Source organism: Plecotus auritus, assembly GCF_963455305.1.
Source record: "Plecotus auritus genome assembly, chromosome: 4".
NCBI classification, from domain to species: Eukaryota; Metazoa; Chordata; class Mammalia; order Chiroptera; family Vespertilionidae; genus Plecotus; species Plecotus auritus.
Genome location: NC_137775.1, coordinates 119,564,258 through 119,584,976, shown reverse-complemented (window position 1 = coordinate 119,584,976; position 20,719 = coordinate 119,564,258). Strand labels below are relative to the sequence as shown.

At 40.0% G+C, this 20,719-nt stretch overlaps 2 protein-coding genes across 3 annotated transcripts in view; one reads left to right on the top strand and one right to left on the bottom strand.

Moving 5' to 3' along the window:
• Positions 1-17,647, bottom strand: part of ING3 (inhibitor of growth family member 3) — a 46,063-nt gene extending 28,416 nt beyond the window's left edge. The window contains exons 1-4 of one of the 2 annotated variants that reach the window (XM_080665548.1): positions 17,477-17,647; positions 17,153-17,224; positions 14,029-14,129; positions 12,525-12,590 (exon numbers count right to left, since the gene is read on the bottom strand). In XM_080665548.1, coding sequence (XP_080521674.1) covers positions 12,525-12,590; positions 14,029-14,129; positions 17,153-17,224; positions 17,477-17,504 — 267 coding nt within the window. In that variant the 5' untranslated portion in view covers positions 17,505-17,647. The remainder of the gene's footprint in view (positions 1-12,524; positions 12,591-14,028; positions 14,130-17,152; positions 17,225-17,476) is intronic. The other variant, XM_080665549.1, reaches the window with a different exon arrangement.
• A 242-nt stretch (positions 17,648-17,889) lies between these two features.
• TSPAN12 (tetraspanin 12) overlaps positions 17,890-20,719 on the top strand; it is a 141,006-nt gene continuing 138,176 nt past the window's right edge. The window contains exon 1 of the mRNA XM_080665761.1: positions 17,890-17,994. The gene's annotated coding sequence lies outside the window, so the exon portion shown is untranslated. The remainder of the gene's footprint in view (positions 17,995-20,719) is intronic.

Here is a 20,719-nt window from a genome sequence, read left to right as displayed (position 1 = left end):
AAAACTCAACACCAAAAAAACAACAACAAACAACCCAATTAAAAACAGGCCCGGGGGGGGGGGGGGGGAGAGGACAAACAAACAAACAAAAAAACAGGCTCCATTACTTTTAGAATAAAAACCACACAGCTTCATTGACTTGCATGGCCCTGCATGGGCTGGCTCCTGCCTGCCTCCTCTCATTCCACTCCTCCTTTCTCACTATACTTCAATCACACTGGCCATTTTCCTGGTTCATTCTGCCCTTTTTTCACCTCAGACTTTGCACTTGGTACTTCATCTCCCTGAAATGTTATTCCTTAAGCTTTTCACATGGCTGGCTCTTTCTCATTTTCCAAGTATCACCTCAATTGTCACCTCTTGAAATTACATTTATCCTGAATATAGTCTTAACAACCTCCCCCAATTATTCATTCTTTTTCCCTCTCTCCATAATGTTTATATCCTTTATAGCACTTAGCAAAATCTAAAATAATCTTTATTTACTAGTTTGCTTATATTAATGAACTCTCTGTGTCATTACTGCCCACCTACCACCAGTAACTGTTTATAGCTGGAGTTCTATAAATATTTGCTGAGTGAAAGTTATATTTTCTCACTATGAAGAACTGAATCAGTAGAAGTACCACTGTTTACAGAGTGAATGATCTATGAATAAAAAGTACTGTAGTTTTACACTTATACTATGTACCATCTACTCACCTATCAAGTACATAGCATTCTAAGCTCTCAAATGTTAAATCTTGCCAGAATTTAACTTCTCTTTAAGATTTATAAAAACGTTCACTTGGGTGTTTATTGTTGACTAGAGGCCTGGCACATGAAATTCGTGCATGGGTAGGGTCCCTAGACCTGGCCTGCGAACAGGCATGATCTTTCTAGGCTGCCAGCAGCTGGCCCCGCCCCCTGCTGCTGCCATTGCCAGTTGTCTTGTGTGTGTGGGGCAACCAGCAGGGTGATCAGGGCCCTGGCGCCGCCCGCATCCACTGCCACCCCCCCCCCCAGTCTCCAGTTCCCCATTGGGCAATTAGAGCCTGCCGGCCAGGGGGAGGGACCGAGAAGTTGGCCGGCAGGCCCCAATCAGGCAATTGGGGCCTGAGGGCTGGGGGAAGCTCCTGCATTGAGCATCTGCCCCCTGGTGGTCAGTGCGCATCATAGCCGACCGGTCATTCTGCCGGCCGGTCGATTTGCATATTACACTTTTATATATATAGACTAGAGGCCGGGTGCACGAAATTCGTGCAAGGGGGCGCGGTTTCCTCAGCCCAGCCTGCACCCTCTCCATCCGGGACCCCCCAGGGAATGTCCGACTGCCAATCCCTGGGATCGGGCCTAAACCGGCAGTCAGACATCCCTCTTACAATCCAGGACCGCTGGCTCCTAACTACTCACCTGCCTGCCTGCCTGATTGCCCCTAACTGCCCCCCTGCCAGCCTGGCTGCCCCCAACTGCTCCCCGCTGCCGGCCTGGTCGCCTCTTACTGCCCCCACTGCTGGCCTGGTCACCCCCAACTGCCCCCCTCTGCCGGCCTGGTTGCCCCTAACTGCCCCACCCCCACCAACCTGGTTGCCCCTTACTGCCCCCCCTGCCAGCCAGGTTGCCCCCAACTGTCCCCCCACCGGCCTGGTCACCCCCAACTGCCACCCCTGCCAACATGGTCACCCCTAACTGCCCCCTCTGCTGGCCTGGTTGCCCCTTACTGCCCCCCCCCACTGGCCTGGTCGCCCCCAACTGCCCCCCTCCTGCCGGCCTGGTCGCCCTCCACTGCCCCCCCCTGCCAGCCTGGTCGCCCTCCACTGCCCCCCCCCCCCGCCGGCCTGGTTGCCCCCAACTGCCCCCCTGCCGGCCTGGTCGCCCTCCACTGCCCCCCCCCACCAGCCTGGTCACCCCCAACTGCCCCCCCCAGCCAGCCTGGTCGCCCCCAAATGCCCCCCCCGCCAGCCTGGTCGCCCCATACAGCCTGCTGTTCAGTCATTTGGTCATCCCTCACTAACCCCCCTGCCGGCCTTGTCACCCCAAGCAGCCTGCTGTTCGGTTATTACTATTACTGTGACAGCATCCCAGACAATTTGCATATTCCTATATTATTAGTATAGATATTTTGGGGAGTAGAACATTTTGAGATGGTAAATCCATTTAGTGACCTCCCTACTTAACAAGTCAATGATTCCATTATGTTTGATTGCAATTACTTGTGAGGCAAATAAAGTAAATTTCTTGGCCTCAAGAACAAAGTGTTCAAATACCACAAGCCACTCTAGCAATATGGTGCAGTGCACAAAGCACAAGCATTCCAATGAAGGTGTATAATTGGTGTTAACATTTTAATAATTATTTATTTGCAATGCTAGTTTCCATTTATGTAAGTAATATCAAATTTTTAAGTTTTAAACTTTCATTTAAAAATATACTTAGTGCTCTAACTGGTTTGGCTCAGTGGATAGAGCGTTTCCCCTGCAGACTGAAGGGTCCCAGGTTCAATTCTGGTCAAGGGCATGTGCCTTGGTTGCAGGCGCATCCCCAGTAGGGGGTGTGCAGGAGGCAGCTGATCGATGTTTCTCTCTCATCAATGTTTCAAACCCTCTATCCCTCTCCCTTCCTCTCTGTAAAAAAATCAATACAATATATTTTTTTATAAATGTTCTTAGTAAATAGAGAGGTGTAATGGAGATGTTGTAAAAACCTTAAAGGTGAAATGCAAATGATTAAGGTGTGGACAATACTGGATTAGATCACATAAAAAGTCTTTGTTGTCCTTTTGTATACAATTCAACTCTATTATGCCAGGCTCTGAGGGTACAGAATAATTAAGAACCTCAGCTACTCTCAGGGCCCTGGTTGCCTCTAATATTTTTTTATTTTTCAAAAATATAAGACTTTATTGGGAATGAGTTAACTGGAAGTCCAGTATTGCTGTTACTCTGTATAGTAAGGTCTAATAACGTTTAATAAATGTTTTGTCATGATTTATAAAGAACTTCTTTAAAAGCAAAGAAATTGAAAAGAATGATAAATTTCTATGTCATGTATAATTATTAAATGGAAGATATCTTGTATTTAAAAATTCCAAGACACATGTATCACAATAAGTGTTAATATTTTTATACCAGTGCCTTTTGTTGAAGGCAAATCTATAAATCCTGTTTTAGAAGAACTTTCCAAATGAGCTTATGTATCAGAGAAGGAAATCTATCCTAACTGAGGAAACTAATAAAATTGAGAGCAATTGAAAAAGAGGGATACCAAAAAGTTCTGAGCAAAAACATGGATCACAAGATTGTTTGGTCTCTGAAAATTATTCCATAAAAGAAACTAAACTGATCTGAACTGTATGACTTTCGCTTTTCCTGGTTTAAAGCCATACTTTGAAAAGAAGCTATTTGCACTGCAGTCTACCAAACCAATCTCAGCACACTAAAATGTAACTCTATTGCCTTCTGAGAAATAGTGACCCAACTAAAATATATCTGACACCAACAACGACACCATTAAACGCTATCTATCCCTCAGACTCATATCTTGGGAGTCATGTTACTGCTCCTTTTTCTCCATCAACTTATTCAGGTGATTTTGTTCCACAAATATTTACAGAGGACATAGTTCTTGACATTTAGAGCAGGGAAAACACAAACACACCAGCAAGAAGTAAATAAATAATTACAATGTGATTCGAGTAATAATAAATTCCTGGGATTAACAATGATTTGGAGGCTGGCATGATGTTGTTGAAGGTTAGGGCAAGGCACAAACTGTGTATCACCTCCTCAATATGCCTTCTCTCCTTTTCCCTGACAGAATCCCACATACCTGGGCCAGCAACGTGCCATACCTCAGCCTCCCTTGCAGCTGGCCAGTAGTGAGATTTCCAGGGAGGCTCTTTAAAGGAGCTGACTGAAACTGCTAAATGCACCCTTTTGAATAATCCCCTACTGCAATTCTACTTGCCCAGAGTGGAAACAGACTGGAAGGAGTCTGGGGCACTGACGATGTTGAAGTAGCCATACAAGCCTTGGTCTGTCTCCTCTAATAGTTATTTTACCGAAGAGAAAAATAAATCATTTGTTTAAATCACTCTTGTGTAGATTTTCTGTTGTAAATGGTCAAGTCTCTTCTAGATATAAATGACAACTATTAAGATGATTGAGATGACTTTACTAAGGAAGCAATGCTTACACAGGATTATGAACGATGGATAAAGTTTACCAAGCAAAGATGAAAGGAAAGGCATTCCAGTAAATTTTTTTATTTTAAAGTCACTTGAGCTATGGCAGGCTAAAGTGGAGAGGAAGGGATAAATGAGAGGTAGTTAGAAAGTAAAATGAACAAGATATGGTGATTAACAAAATGTGGAGAAGTTAGGGACAAGGAAGAGACTAGGATGACTTTCAGTATCCCACTGTGACGACTAGGTCAGTAGTTCTCCTAAGATTAAGAAAGAAAACGTGGGAATTCCAAGATGGCTGCACCTGGAATCTCCATCTGTTTGCTCTCAACCCTGGACTGGCCTCGCAGCTAAACTGTAGAGCAATTATCTTGAAAGACCAGAGAAGTGTAGCTAATCTGAAATATTGAGAACGGGAAACACAGGGGGAAATACAGGAGTCTCCTCGTGCAGGTACAACTGGGAAGCCCAAGGGATATTGTGGCAGCAGAGCCCTCCCACTGGGAGCACAGGATCTAAGCTCCATGCAGGGATCCCCAATCGAGAGCAACAGAGAAAAGAAGGGGAGTCCACATAGCATCCAGCAGTAGGAATCAGTGAGAATCGGTTCCTCTGAAGATTTGGACAGCACCATCCCAAGCACAGAGTGATGTCTTCCTTATAACATCAACCTGGGAAGGTCACTCTAGTTAGGGACTGCTGGAGGGGCCATGAAGCAGCGCTCGGGGACAGAGGAGGGGTCTGCTAGGTACATCCAGCAGTGAGTTTAACAGGCCCTCTATTCTGTAGAAGGATTTTGAGCAGAAAGTTGGTCAGAGACTTAGACTGTGTGGTTTGCGAAAGAGGATTGGTCATGCACAATTGATCTTTTGTGCATGAGTGGCACCACTCCCTCACTGCTAAGCTGCTGGGTCTCTGTGCATCTGTATTCTCAGGCAAAGGTGAAGGGCACTGGGCTGGAAATCTGTGCCCATACTACTTGGTTTGATGGTTTGGAGAAGACAGATATTTGGGAAGGTGGGAGCATGGGAAGAGGCCCTGCCCAGCTGGGGTTGGCCATGCAAAGATTGGAGTGCCAAGTGGGGCTGATTTTTAAATTAATATTTATTGTTAAAAGTATTACAGATGTCCTCTTTTTTTCCCCCACTGAACCCCACTCCATGACACCACCCCTAGCACCCAGGCATTCACAACACTATTGTCTATTATTTATGCATATAATCTTTCCTGCCCCCCACTCACCCCTTGCCTCTGAGATTCGTCAGTCTGTTCCATGCTTCCAGGTATCTGGATCTATTTTGTTCATCAGTCTATTTTGTTTGTTAGATTCCACATATAAGTGAGAACATGTGACACTTGTCTTTCTCTGGCTGACTAATTGCACGTAGCACAATACTCACCAGGTCCATCCATGCTGTTTCAAGGGTAAGAGATCCTTCTTTTTTACAGCTGCACTGCACTCCATTGTGTAAATGTTACACCTCTCTTTTATCCACTTATCTACTAATGGGCACTTGGGCTTTTTTAAGATCTTGGCTATTATAAATAGTGCTGCTACGAACATAGGGATGCATATATTATTTCCAATAGGTGTTTCGGGATTCTTAGGATATATTCCTAGAAGTGGGATCACTGGGTCAAATGGCAGTCCCATTTTTAACTTTTTGAAGAAACTCCATACTGTTTTTCATAATGGCTGTCCCACTCTGTATTCCAGCCAGCAGTGCACTAGGGTTCCCTTTTCTCCACATCCTCACAGCACTTGTCATTTGTTGCTTTGTTGATGATAGCTATTCTGACAGGTGTGAGGTGATATCTCATTATTGTTTTAATTTGCATCTCTGATAATTAGTGACTTTGAGTGTTTTTTCATATGTCTTTGGCCATCTGTGCACCCTCTTTGGAGAAATATCTATTTAGGTCCTTTGGTCATTTTTTAATGGGATTGTTTGCCTGCCTTTTGTTAAGTTGTATAAGTTCCTTATATATTTTGGAAATTAAACCCTCATCAGATGTATCATTGGTGAATATATCCTCCCAAACAATGAGTTCCTTTTCATTTTGTTGATGGCTTCTTTTGCTGTGCAAAAGCTTTTACTTTTAATGTAGTCCCATTTGTTTATTCTCCTTTGTTTCTCTTGCCCTAAGAGATGTATCGGCAAACATATTGCTATGAGAGATGTCTGAGATTTGCTGTCTATGGTTTCTTCCAGATTTTTATGGTTTCACGACTTATATTTAAGTCTTTTATCCATTTTGAGTTTATTTTTGTGTATGATGTAAGTTGGTGGTTTAGTTTCATTTTTTTTGCATGTATCTGTCCAATTTTCTCAACACCATTTATTAACAAGACTGTCTTTACTCCACTATATGCTCTTGCCTACTTTGTCAAACTGTCACTGTTCGCAGATGACATATTATAGATGAAAAACCCAAAGATTGCACACACAAAAAAAACCTACTAGATTTAGTATATGAATTTGGCAAAGTTGCAAGATACAAAATTAATATCCAGAAATCGGTGGTGTTTTTATACACCAATAACAAACTCTCAGAAAGAAAAATTAAGAAAACAATTCCATTTGCCATTGCAGCAACAAAAATAAATAAGGCATCTAGAAATAAACTTATCCAAGGCGGTAAAAGACATGTACTTGGAAAACTATGGGACACTGAAAAAAGATACAGAGGAACATATAAACAAGTGGAAACATATGTTCATGGATCAGAAGAATTAACATCATTAAAATGTCCATACTACCCAAAGCAATCTATAGATTCAATGTAATCCTTATTAAAATACCATCAGCATATTTCACAGACCTAAAACAACTACTCCAAAAATTTAAATGGAATCAAAAAAGACCCCAAATAGCTGCAGCAATCTTGAGAAAGAACAAAATAGGAGGCATCACAATACTGGATATCAAACTATACTTCAAAGCCATTGTAATCAAAAGAGGCTCGTGCTGTCATAAGAGCAGGCATCTAGATCAATGGAATAGAACAGAGAGAGCAGAAATCAACCCACTTATTTATGGTGAATTAATATTTGACAAAGGAGGCAAGAGCATTCAATAGAATTAAGACAGTCTTTCCAATAAATGGTGTTGGGAAAATAGGATAGAAATATGCAAAAAAAAAATGACCACCAATTTACACCATGCAAAAGAGTAAACTCAAAATGGATAAAAGACTTAAACATAAGTCATAAAACCATAAAAATCCCAGAGGAAAACATAGGCAGCAAAATTTCAGGCATCTCTTATAACAATATGTTTGCCAATATATCTCCTACAGCAAGGGAAACAAAAGAGAAAATAAGCAAGTGAGACTACAGCAAAAAAAGCTTCAGCACAGCAAAAGAAACCATCAACAAAATGAAAAGGGAACTCACTGCATGGGAGGATATATCTGCCAATGATACATCTGATAATAGTTAATTTCCAAAATATATAAAGAACTCATACAACTTAACAAAAAAAAGACAAACAATCCAATTAAAAAATGGACACTGAACCTAAATAGACTTCAATAGCCAAGAGGACATACAATGGCCAAGAGACATGAAAAATGCTCCAAGTGCCCTAGCTGGTTTGGCTCAGTGGATAGTGTCGGCCTGCGGACTGAAGGGTCCCAGGTTTGATTCCGGTCAAGGGCATGTGCCTGGGTTGTGGGCTCGATCCCCAGTGGGGGGCATGCAGGAGGTGGCCAATAGTTCATTTTCTCTCATCATTGATGTTTCTATCTCTCGCTCCCTCTCCCTTCCTCTCTGAAATCAATAAAAATATATTTTAAAAAATAAAATTTAAAAGAAAGCTCAAAGTCATTGATCATCAGAGAGATGCAAATAAATCAACAATGAGGTATCACCTCACATGTGTCGGAATGGCTATCACCAACAAATCAGCAAATGACAAGTGCTGGTGAGGAAGTGGAGAAAAGGGAACCCTACTACACCACTGACGGAAATGCAGACTGGAGTAGTCACTATGGAAAACAGAATTGAGTTTCCTCAAAAAATTAAAAATGGAACTGTCATTTGGCCCAGTGATCCCACTTCTAGGAATAGAACCTAAAAATCCCGAAACACCAATCAGAAAGAATATATACACCTCTATCTTCACAGCAGCATTATTTACCATAGCCATGATCTGGAAACAGCCCAAGTGCCTATCAGTAGAAAAGTGGATAAAAAAGATGTGGTATATTTCATAATGGAATACTACACAGCTGTAAAAAAGAAGGAATTCTTACCCTTTGCAACAGCATGGATGGATCTGGAGAATATTATGCTAAGGGAAATAAAGCCAGTCAAAGAAGGGTAAGTATCACATGATCTCACTTATATGTGAAATCTAATGAACAAAATAAGCTGATGAACAAAATAGGACTAGAGATATGAATACTTGGAACAGACGAACAGATTTCAGTGAGCAAGGGCCTGAGTGTACAGGAAGAGATTAACCAAAAGAACATATATGCATAGGCCATGGACACAGACAATAATGTTGCAAAGGTCTGTGGGGGTGCCATGGGCTGGGTGGAAGGTGGCAAAAGGGGGTAAAATGGGGATATCTATAACAGTGTCAACAATTAAAAAAAAAAACAATAAAGAAAATGTGTGTGTGTGTGTGTGTGTGCGCGCGCTGGGGAGTGGGAGGGAGTGAAAGAAGAAAAAAGGGAGGCTAAGAGTTAAGTTTTAATTCACAGAGTTCCAGGGCCTGGAAACTCTCAAATAAGATGAATAGACTCAGAAGCCAGGTCTGAGCATGAGAAATAATTAATGCATAATTATCAAAGCTAAGAGAATATATGGAAAAGCAGTGAAAAATGTTTCTCAACTTGGGTGGGGTCTATGGGGCCAAAGGAGGTAAAATTGGCATTTGATAAAACAAGTTTTCACCATGTGGTATTTGCTCTTCCTGGCCTCTGGAGTTGGGGTAGCAGATGGGAAGAGAGTTCCCTCTACAAGAGAACCACTTGAATAGGGTAGCAACCATTATGAGTGATATTCAAGAAGGAGGAAAAAGACCATAAAGGTGAGAGGGTGATATTGATGATTAATATTAAATCTCAAAGAAGAATAGGCTTTTATATTATGAAGATGATGGTCACCTGAAATTGCAATGGAGTATTAAAAAAGGAAGGGAAGAATAGAAGTAGGAAAAAATAAAAAAGGGAGCAAGGTAGGAAGGAGGAAAGGGGAGAGAAGAAGAAAAAGAATAAAGAGAAGACATTGCTAGAAATACCAGGGAATGGGAATTAAACAGGTTCAGGGTGGCAGAGCTGAAAGAGAAGAAGTGCCTTCAGGAAAGTAGAAAATGGCAGTTTGGGAAATGAGATGGAGTGAGAATTTAAAAATGGAATGAGTGCCTACTATCTGCCAAGCTAAGAGCATTACATAATACGTGGTAAATCCTCCTGTAAGGTACAAATTAATACTCTATTTTACAGATAAGGAAACTGAGGTTCCAGGATTAAATAACTTTTCCAAAGTCCTGCTCTCAGTGAGGTAGCTGAATTCATGTCTGTATGGCTCTGTTATGGACACTTGCTTTTGATTACATTTTATTAAATTTATTATATCACTTTTTAAAATTTAATTTATTGGGGTGGCATTGATTAATAAAATTAAATAGGTTCCAGGGGTACATTTTTATAATATTGTATTGTATGTTCACGACCCCAAGTCAAGTCTCCTTCCCTCACTATTTATCCTCTTTATTCTCTCCTACCTCTCCCCATCCCCCTTTTCCTTTGGTAATCACCACACTGTTGTTTGTCTACTATATACATCACCTTTTATTACCTTACTCTTTTTTTAAATCCTCACCAGAGGGTATTTTTTCCATTGTTTTTTTTTAGAGAGTGGAGAGGAGGGGTGGGGGGCGAGAGAGAGAGAGAGAGAGAGAGAGAGAGAGAGAGAGAGAGGAACATTGATGTGAGAGACACATAGATTGCTTGCCTCCCACGTGAGCTCCAGGGACAGGGATCAAGCCTGCAACCGAGCTATGTGCTCTTGACCAGGAATTGAACCCAGGACCCTTTTGGTCTGCGGTCTGATGCTCTAACCATTGAGCAAAAACAGCCAGGGCTATTACCGCACTCTTTTAGTCTAATTAATCTATCCTCCTCAAAGAATTTCATTTTCATTCTATGTTTATCCATTATTTCTGAGTGAAATACTTTCCCCTCAATATAATACCTAATCCAAACCCCTGAACCTCTGAATAAATTCTACTCAAAACTCATCTCATAACCTCTAAGAAATCAACAATAACTCCGCATGACTTAGTTCAGTCTTTTACCAGACATCCCTTAATACTCAACTGCATTAGTCTTTATTTGTTACGTGTTCCTATTCAGGATCTTTACTTTACTTTGAGGTCATGTCTTTCCAACTAGTTTACTTTGAGAATAGGAGCCATTTGTAATATTTTCTCTTTATTCCTCCATTACACCTAGGTAAACTCCACTATACCAAGCACAGAGTGAATGAATACTGTGGCTCGTAAGTAACAGATGGATACAAACACACACATTTAAAAAGCACATATTTAAAGAAGCAAAATCACAAAATATAAACTAAACAGAGTACAACCAAAGAGCTATATGATTTAAAAAGCAGGTAGTCTATGCCCTAGTCAGTTTGGCTCAGTGGATAGAGCGTTGGCCTCCGGACCAAACAGTCCGGTTCGATTCCAGTCGAGGGCATGTACTTCGGTTGCAGGCTCCTCCCCTGCCTGGGCCTTGGTTGGGCCTCGTGCAGGAGGCAACCAATTGATGTGTTTCTCTCACATCAGTGTTTCTGTCTTTCCCTCTCTCTCCTACTCTCCCTAAAAAAAATCAATGAAAAAATATCCTCGGGTGAGGATTAACAATAAGTAAATAAATAAATAATAAAAAGCAGGCAATCCATATACAAAGATTGATATATACAGTCATTAACAGTGAGAAAGAATACTACCAAAAAAAATTAGTCTTGGATTCAAAGAAAACTATCTTTTTCTATGTTTATAAATATAACTAGTGGCCCAGTGCACGAAAATTCATGCACTTGAGGTGGGGGAGAGGGGAACGGGGAGTCCCTCAGCCCAGCCTGTGCCCTCTCATAGTCCAGGAGCCCTCAGGGGATGTACTACTGATGGATTAAGCTGCAGTCTGGCATCCCTCTGAGGGAGGCAACCAGGCCAATCAGGGGAAGGCGCTGCCCCCATCAACCCGCTGCTGCTGCCACTGCCAGCCGCTGTGGCCACCCTCGGCCCTCGCTGCTGCCATGGCTTTGTCCAGAAGGACGTTTGGCTGTCTGGTCTAATTAGCATATTATACTTTTATTATTATAGAAGAAGATTCAAGGCCAAAATAATAAAGAACTCTTTTTTTGATTCCACAATAAATGAAGATACCACCCCCTCTACCTTTCTTCAGGCCGTATCTTTTATGAAATTGTTTTCAGAATAACTGTAAGAACAAACATGCCTCGGTTATTATAGCCACAAAATATTTTCACTATATAAAAACAACTAAACATTTTCTATACACGACACATGTTTACTCGTTTTGTGTAAGCATTTACAATGTACACCGTAGGTGGTATGCATCTTTTTTCTTGTGTCTTGCTCACCAATGGCATTTATATTTACATGTACTTGTTCAGTAATAAGATTGTGACTATAAAAATAAGATATAAAATCTATATGCTAAAGTTCACCAAAAGTGAACATTTGTTTTCAGCTTCAACTTGCTTTAAGGCAAACCAGAAATAAGTATTAATTGAATATTAATTGCATATACCTGTCTACTTAGTAATTTCAATCTTTTACAAGCACTGCTGCAGCAAAAAAGAACCTTTTTAAAAAGTTATTTAGTCTACTATTTCCCATTTTTGCCACCTAAGCCAGTTGTGTAATGCCTATTGACATCCCTGGATAGTTGAGTATGATCTATTAACACTGATTCAAATGATTCTCTTCTTCATTCTAATTTGACTACCAAGAGTCAACACAGTAATCTTATGTGTATTTTACCACAGAAACAATCTCAATAAGATTTACCAGGAAACTAAACACACTACCTTAAGAAGAAAAAGATTACTAAAAGAAAGCTAAACAAACAAACAAAAAGTCTCACATCAGATACAATTTGAAAGCAATATAGATTTGGCTAAAATGTAAGGATCTTGACCTGTTAACTAACACTGTGTACACTACAGGAATCTTTTCCACAAAGAAACCAAACAGATTCTGAACTCTCAAATTAAATGTTTTATTCTGTTCTTCCTTTTACATTTAAGCAAATAAATTTAAAGTGACCACAATTCAAGTATTTATGGCATAGCATGCACATTAATTTTACTTACCAAATCGTATATCTGGTTCGCCAACTGTACCTTCTCATCTGCATCTTCCAAAGCTTTATAGTAATCCTAAATAAAAACATTTGCATTTCAAGAATAAATTAATAATCTTAAAATATGTGTATCTAGGACATATAACCACAATCTCATTCTCATTGTTATCACTGTCAGTCATCCTAAATAAGCAATAAAAACCCAGTTAAGATTTAGAAATTATGCACAATGGCCAAGAATTAGAGAAAGATGTTCAGAATTCCTAGAAAAGATATAAAGATAAATACTATTCCAAGTCTAGCCTCTATACTAATGAAAGTTATATGTGGTAATGACTAGATCTTTTCCTTTAAAATTTTTTTTTGAAGTTAAGATTTATCTAATTTGTAAATAACATTTAAAGTCTCCAGTTTTAAAACATGTTTTTTATAAAAGTACAGCTACTGAAAAAATGCTAACCTGAATATCTCTGTTTTCCAATTGCTGTATAACTCTCATTTTAAGTTAGGTATCAATTCATACAGCTCAACCTATACTTTAGATTCTCCTCAGTAGAAAGCAAATTATTGTTTAAAAAAATAGATTCTATGAATGTCCCTGGAGTATCCGACTTCTCAGAGTATATGCAAGCTGCACTACACCAAAAACTTATCTTAACAGATTAGAGGGATAATGAATGACTTTGAGATGTATATATGTGATGTCTATATTCAAACACACCTAAGCCTCCATGTATCCTCTAAGCCAGGACCAATTCTGTCATAAATTCTAAATTCTTTTTCTCCTAACAGAAATAATCTTCCCCCCATGTGGTAAAATAAATGACACCACTACTCTAAATTTGTAGTTTTCAAATTTATTAGCTGATCCTTGAACAATTCTATGTAGGGTGGAGTTGGGGGAGTCATTATTACGTAGAGATATTAAAGGACCTGTCCGATGTCACAGAGCTAAATGGCAGAGTCATCACCAAAGCCAGGTGTCTGAAGTAGTTCTTTCAATGAATCCCAAACAAACTAAATCAAACCCTTAAAGCAAATCTCGTAGGGAGAGCTGATATCCATTCTAATCTGAAAGACAGCTATAAGTACTATACAACTAATTAAAAACTCAAAGAAATCTTTATTTCTAGGCCTAGTTCCTGTATGAATTTAGAGTTTTAAACTAAAATACTTTTAAAGAATCCTTCTCAGCTCTTAAGATTCTGTTCTTCTGTGATAACACCAACTTGGGCACCTAGTAATGTAAAAAATATGCTTCAAGTCCTGCTAATTAAAAGTGTACTTTTTTATGGCTTTTAACTCTCTAATGAAAGTCACTAATTACTGAAACAACTTTTAAATAAATTACCAAAATGCTTCAATGAAGCTCTAAAACAAAACACATTATTTAAATTCTAAGAAGCCATTGGTAACTTTCCCTCATTTTGATATCCAGAAAACTATTTATTTTTAAAATATCTTTCTCAGAGTCCCAATTTTAACTGACAAATCACCCAGAATGTTGAACATACTTTTTTGATGGATGCCATTTGTTCTTCTCTCCACTCTGGTTTATTTTTCTTTGCATTCATAAAGAATTCACTGACTCTTTGCTCTAGTTGATCCATTGCATCTATGACATAACAAAAACATTTCATATTTAGACGACCAAGTTCATACACTGAATATATATGCTTTGACTTGGGGAAAGAAACAAATATCTGACAATATACACTCCTTCACTTGGTCACTAACTTTAAATATGGCAGCTTTAATTCTGTTAAATATAGAATGCCTTAATTACCTTAGTAAAAAACAAAGTTACAATTTTCCCTACTAACAATTTATTTCAAAAATTTTTCCAATAGTCAATGTAGTCAACAATATAGATAGGCTCTATACTGTAGTTTCTGAATAGTATAGTCTTGGGTCAAAAGGTAATGGTATTAAATCAGCCAAGTGTGTCAAAACACGATGTCTTATTCTAAGTACCACTAGGAAATTGACACATTCTTTTAATAAGAAAAAATGATAAAAACAATTTTAACCTCTTGCTATATGGCCTTAAACACATGATCATCTCCTATCTATGATTAAAAGCAGTAGGTACAATCATTTATTCACTTAATATATTACATTATTTACTCTAGATACATTTTTTCCTAAATGTGTGCCAAGAATGACTGCTAAAAGAAGAAAAATAAATAAAAGGGATTCTGTTGCCACATAAATTAAGGAAAACATTTTTACTATTTCCTTCTTTTGGAGATTTTCAGTGAAATAATAGCTCTTTAAAGATTCTGAGAAGTTTTACAGTTAATTTTTAAGAGAATTTTCCTTTGTTTAAATAAGCATTTCCAAATTTATTTGCTAAAGAAGTCTCTTTTGTTAATCCATGCCTATTAACTTTAGAAAATTCTAATTATTATAAAAAATATAAGTTTAAAAACCTCTAATTTATATAATCTAATTTATATAATCTAAGTCCAAATTGCAAGACAATTTAAAATTTGTAATAATAAAAAAGCATAAAATAAGTTACTCCTTGAGTGCCTACTGTATGTTCTAATTTATCTGTATTATTTTATTTTATTTTAAATATATTTTTATTGATTTCAGAGAGGAAGGGAGAGGGAGAGATAGAAACATCAATGATGAGAGAGAATCACTGACTGGCTGCCTCCAGCACGCCCCCTACTGGGGGTTGAGCCTGCAACCCAGGCCTGTGCCCTTGACTGGAATCGAACCCGGGACCTTTCAGTCTGCAGGCTGAGGCTCTATCCACTGAGCCAAACAGGCTAGGACTATCTGTATTATTTTAACTCCCAGATGATTCTCATTTTGTAGATGAAAAACCCTCAGAAGTGGTAATGAGGCCAAGGTCAATGAGAAGTCAATAAACCCCAAAAATGAACTCAGATCTGAATGAATTTCAAAATCTGTGCTCAAACCTATTGATAATTGCTACTTTAGCAAATTTTTAGCATTTCAACTACATTAAAGTTACAATGAACTTTGTGAGCAAGCTGGAGAAACACACAATTCAGACTTCCACACCACAATATACTGAATAAAAGAAGGCGCCTTCCACATCCTATCACCTCCTATTATGTGCCACATGAAACTGACAATAGGCTGAGAAAAGTATATTCCTGAACAATGGGTATGGAAATGTGTGTGGTGCTGGTGGGGCAGAGAAGCAAGGGGAAGAAAAGAACAGGTTCTTAGCTACCTCAAGACTCCCAGACTCTGGAATGTCTGGTTCTCTGATCTCTTTTCATGGTACTTCCTTCCTCCCTATCAGACCCCACATCCCAGATCTTCCTCCACCCCCACTTTTCTAAGAAAACCTGGCAGCATGAGAAACATTTCATGTATAGCTTAAACACAGCTGGAATAAATATGATCAAAAAACCTATTTTCTGCAGATATACTCCCACAAGGCCAGCCACTCATATCATTTAAAGAATTTAAGTAAAGAGTATCTTCATTTCTCCAAACAAAGAGAGTGACAAAGGCCAAATGGTACACTTGATTATTCACTTTCATTATGTACCATATAATTTCACATTCTTAATTTTTAATATAGTATCTATGCAAGATAGTGAACAGCTATATTATATTCACTTCACAAAGGACTGAGGTTCTTTAAAAACATGGTCAACAAAAATTTGGTACTCATCACTGTTTCCTTGTTGTTGTTTTTTAAATATGTTTTTATTGATTTTAGAGAGAGAAAGGGAGCGGGTGAGAGAAACATCAATGAGAGAGAATCACTGTTTGGCTGCCTCCTGCACGCCCTCCACCAGATCGAGGAATAGAACCGTGACCTCCTGGTTCATGGGTCGATGTTCACCCACTGAGTCACAATGGCCGGTTTTTCCTTGTTTTAAGTGTAATTTTGCTCAATGTATTGGCCTTCTTATCTCCAGAAGCACTGATTCTTTATCTTCTCTGAATCCTGAACAATTTTAAGAAACTTCACAGAAAAAAAAAAAATGATCATTCAAACCAAATACTGCCCTATGAAAGAATAAGGTTAATTTTGGGGAAAAGTCACAGAATTACCAACTATCACTGACATAAGAAGAGGAGCCAAAAATTTTATTATGGCATACAAGAAGCTTTACAGTAAAATCTTATTACCCTCACTCATTCTGATTAACAAAATACCACGCTGTTGACAACTGAGAATACATTCTATAATGTGTAACTTTTCAAATGTGACATTCCAAGGGTCTCTAAAAAACTGCATATAACCCATACTTCTGTTTTCTGCTCTTGAAAAAAAATTTAAAACGATGAACTTTAACAAAAGTATCAATGCTAAAATATATATTCAACACATAAAGGCTCAAAGTCAGAATTTTAACATCTATGCCGCTGTGCATTAAAATATCTACAGTCTCAATGAAGGTATAGACACGTTGATTGCACAGTCCAAAATCCGAGAAAGGATCACAGGCGTGTTCTAATATCTCCTCTTGTCAACGCCAGGAGAAAAGTAGAGTGAGGCAAGATTTGGCATTTAATTCTTTTTGACAATTCTTATGTACTAATCAGCCAGAGAGTCAAATAGTAGAGGCGCTGGAGTCGATAGCAAGTAAGTCTGGCACTGAACCTGCGCAGCAAACAAGAGCAAACGCGCCGACTTACTCTGCACCTGCAGGTCCATCTCGCGCATCTCCGTGAAGCGGTCCCGCAGATCCATTGGAAGCTGCTCAATCACTGTCAAAGGAAGAGTCCGTCAGAGGGGCGGGGCCAACGGCGAAAGTACGTGCCTACGTCACCGCGTGCGTGCGTGCGTCGGTGGGGTGGGGGTCGAGGGAGCCGGCAACCCTGAGCGAGGCTGCCAGTTACCGTGAGAAAGAAACATCCCCCGCCTCCCCCTCCCTCCCCGCCATCCCGCCTGCCCGGCCACTCGCGCTCTCGCCCGCCCGCAGGTCCCACAGACGGCCCCGGCCAGCGCCGCCCACTCACTTTCTAGATAGTCCTCTAGGTACAACATCGCGGCCTTTAGCGCTTGGGGGACGAGGGGATCCAGGGGTTTATTTGTGTCACTCGCTGTCGCCGGAGTTTTGTCCCTTCCAATATGGCGCCTCCGCTAGCAGCGCCCGCTCAGCTTCGGTGGGAAAAAAAAAAGAAAAGGGGAAAAAAAAACCACTTTGGCGCCTGACGGCGCTTGCCTCACTGCCGCCCGGGGCTGTCATTGGCTGGCTGGGGCAGTGACGTAGGCCGACCGTGCCTGTGCCCGCGCCGTTGTGGGAATTGTAGTTTTCTTCACTTTGCAGCAAGTTAACCCGCTGGCAGTTTTTCACACGGAAACTACAAATACCAGGCGCCATGGCGAAGGCTGCGCAACAGAATCCAAAATGCGGTGCCCGTGTTTATTTGTTGATTTTTGCACAAGGATTGACGGGAGGTGTCTGCGTCTGCACAACACGCTAGGAACAACTTTTCACCTGTGCCTGCCGCTGTGATTACTTGCCCCGCTGTTTGTGAGTCATGGGTTTCGAGGAGTGCTAGAAAAATAGCAAAGGTTCTAACGCTAGAATACCCAGCAAAGTTCAGGCAGTTTGGACTCTTTAAAACAGAACTCGCTACTGGAATTTAGCCTCAGTATCCACTCCCCAAAATGTAAACAGGACGTCTGATTGGCTTCCATGTCACTAAAAGAGTTTATTTTAAATATGGAGTGAATATTTCCCATATTAAAGGATGCACAAATAATTCTCAATAGTTTCTCATATATTCTATTTTGCGGTCCGTCTCGTCGTCATGCTAATGAAATTGATCTATACGTACAACCTGCACCCGCAAAAAATAAAAATAAATAGCAAGCAGAAATAACGGATGGAACCTTCATGTCTAATGGGCTGTGCTAGGAATAATTTTAGATTACGTTGAGCAAATGGCCTGTATTAGACGTCTGTCGTCCTGTGCGTTGTCTTTTTGTATCCTTTGACACCACTTCTCAAATGTTCATCCGTGATAGTCCTTCACTGATCAGTTTTTCTGTTAAAAACTTGTGCACTCAGTAAAGGTTAGCTATTACTTTCTACCTGTCTTAACTATCTTCATGTTTCCTGGTTCCTCCTCCTTGACATTTTCTTGTACTAAAGACTTTTTGACCACTCTTAATCAGGATTCTTAGCTGTCATATTCATGAACCCCAAAGGAAATTTACCTCAATCCTAATAACAATTACCTAATTTATTTTTTGTACTTATATTTAAAATCTAATGACTTCAGTCTTCCACCCTCCCCTTCCTTCCTTCTTCTGGCTGCTTTTAAGATCTCTGATATTATCCCAGTTTCAAAGCAGTGAATCTAGGTATAATTCATTCCTTCCTTCTATCCATCCTTCCTCTCCCCTCCCCACTTCTCCTCCCCTCACTGCCTTCCCTTTCCTACCTCCTTTTCTTCCTTCCCTCCTTTTCTTTCTTTCCTTTCTCCCTCCCTTCCTATTTCCTTATCAATGTACTAGAGGCCCGGTGCATGGATTCGTGTACATTGAAAGGAAATTAGTTAGAAGGTGGCCAGCGGGGCAGGACTGGGCAAGACGTGCCAGACACACTCTGGAGCCAACCTCCTGCAGTCCCTCCCCAGGCTGCACCTGGGGTGGCCCTGGGGCTCAAAGGGCATCTGCGGAGTGAGCGGGGTCCCTCTGGCAGGTGGGGTCCCTCAGCCTGCTCTGCCGGAATCAGGCCAAAACGGGCCAAAACTGGCAGTCCGACATCCCCTGAGGGGTCCCAGAGTGTGAGAGGACACTCTGCAAATTTGCTGTTGCTCAGCAGCTCCTATGTTGAGCGTCTGCCCCCTGGTGGTCAGTGCGCATCATAGCTACTGGCTGGTCGGCTGGTCTACCGGTTGTTTAGGCTTTTATATATATATATAGATTTTTAACCATGTTTGGGATTTGACAGGATTCCTGAATCTCAGGATTGTACAGCAACAATTCTAGAAAATTCTCAACCATTATATCTTCACTGTTGCTTATTTCCCATTTTCTTCATTATCTCTTAGAACACCTCTAAGATAAAGGTCTTATTCCATTTATCTTTTTTTTTTTTTAAATATTCATAGGGGGCTGTGTTTAATTGATTTTTTTTTTTTTTTTTTTTTTTTTTTTTTTTTTTAGAGAGGGAGAGAGATCAGTGTGAGAGAGAAACATCTATTTTATATGGTCCACCTCAAAATTTTCATATACCTTGTATTTTTAGAAGTTCTGTTTGGTTTTCTTTTCAAGCTATGTTCTAATTTCTTATACAAATTAAACATAGTCTACATTGTGTCTGTTAAATTTGGTACTGAAAATTGCATGGGCATTTTGTCCTGTCTGTTGTTTCTTCTAGCTTTTGCTCATGGTGCCTGTTTTCTTGTGGCTTGTGATATGGACTCTGCACTCATGTTTCTGGGATTTTGACTATGGGGATTCTTTGGGACCTGACTTAAAACTGAGTTTTCCTAGAGAGTATTAGAATTTGCTACTGCAAGTTGCTCAGAGGCAACAAAAACCCTAGATCTAAATTAAATATTTCATTTAAGATTTATTGAATTTCACAGGTAAGTTGAATTTGGGCCTTATGCCAAGTAGCTTCTTATACATACTGAAGGGGAAGTTTTTCTTCCTCTTCTGGATTCCAAGGTCAAGACAGACATGTTTCCTTACTGACCTGTACATCACGTGTTTTTTTTTTTTTGTTTGTTTGTTTGTTTTGTTTTGTTTTGTTTTCCTGATTCACCTTTACACTGGGAATGTAGCCCTTTTGGGCTCCAGATTTTTATCTCCTATTAACTTTCTCCTGTTAGATGGGCTCTTGGCTTTATTTCCTGACCCTCACAACTGCACAGCTATCAAAGTAGAAGACCTAGGTGTACAGAATTTAACAGATAGTCTCATAGCAAAAGTCCACATTGGCCCTCACTTCTTTCTCAGAGTATTCTCTTTTTCTTCCTTTCTTTTTTTACCCCTCTGAGAATTCCTTCACTTCCTACCAGTTCATCAATGTGTTTGATTCTTTTTAATCCAGAATTTTTTGTTGTTTTCAGCAGGTGGTTCATTCAGATAGCTAAAATAGCATGCTGTCAGAAAGAGAAGAAATAGAAGTGCATCATTTCAGCAGGTGGCTCTGTTGATTGGAGTGTAGTCCCATATACCAAAAAGTTACGGGTTCTATTCTCAGTCAGGGCACATACCCAGGTTGCAGGTTCAATCCCTGG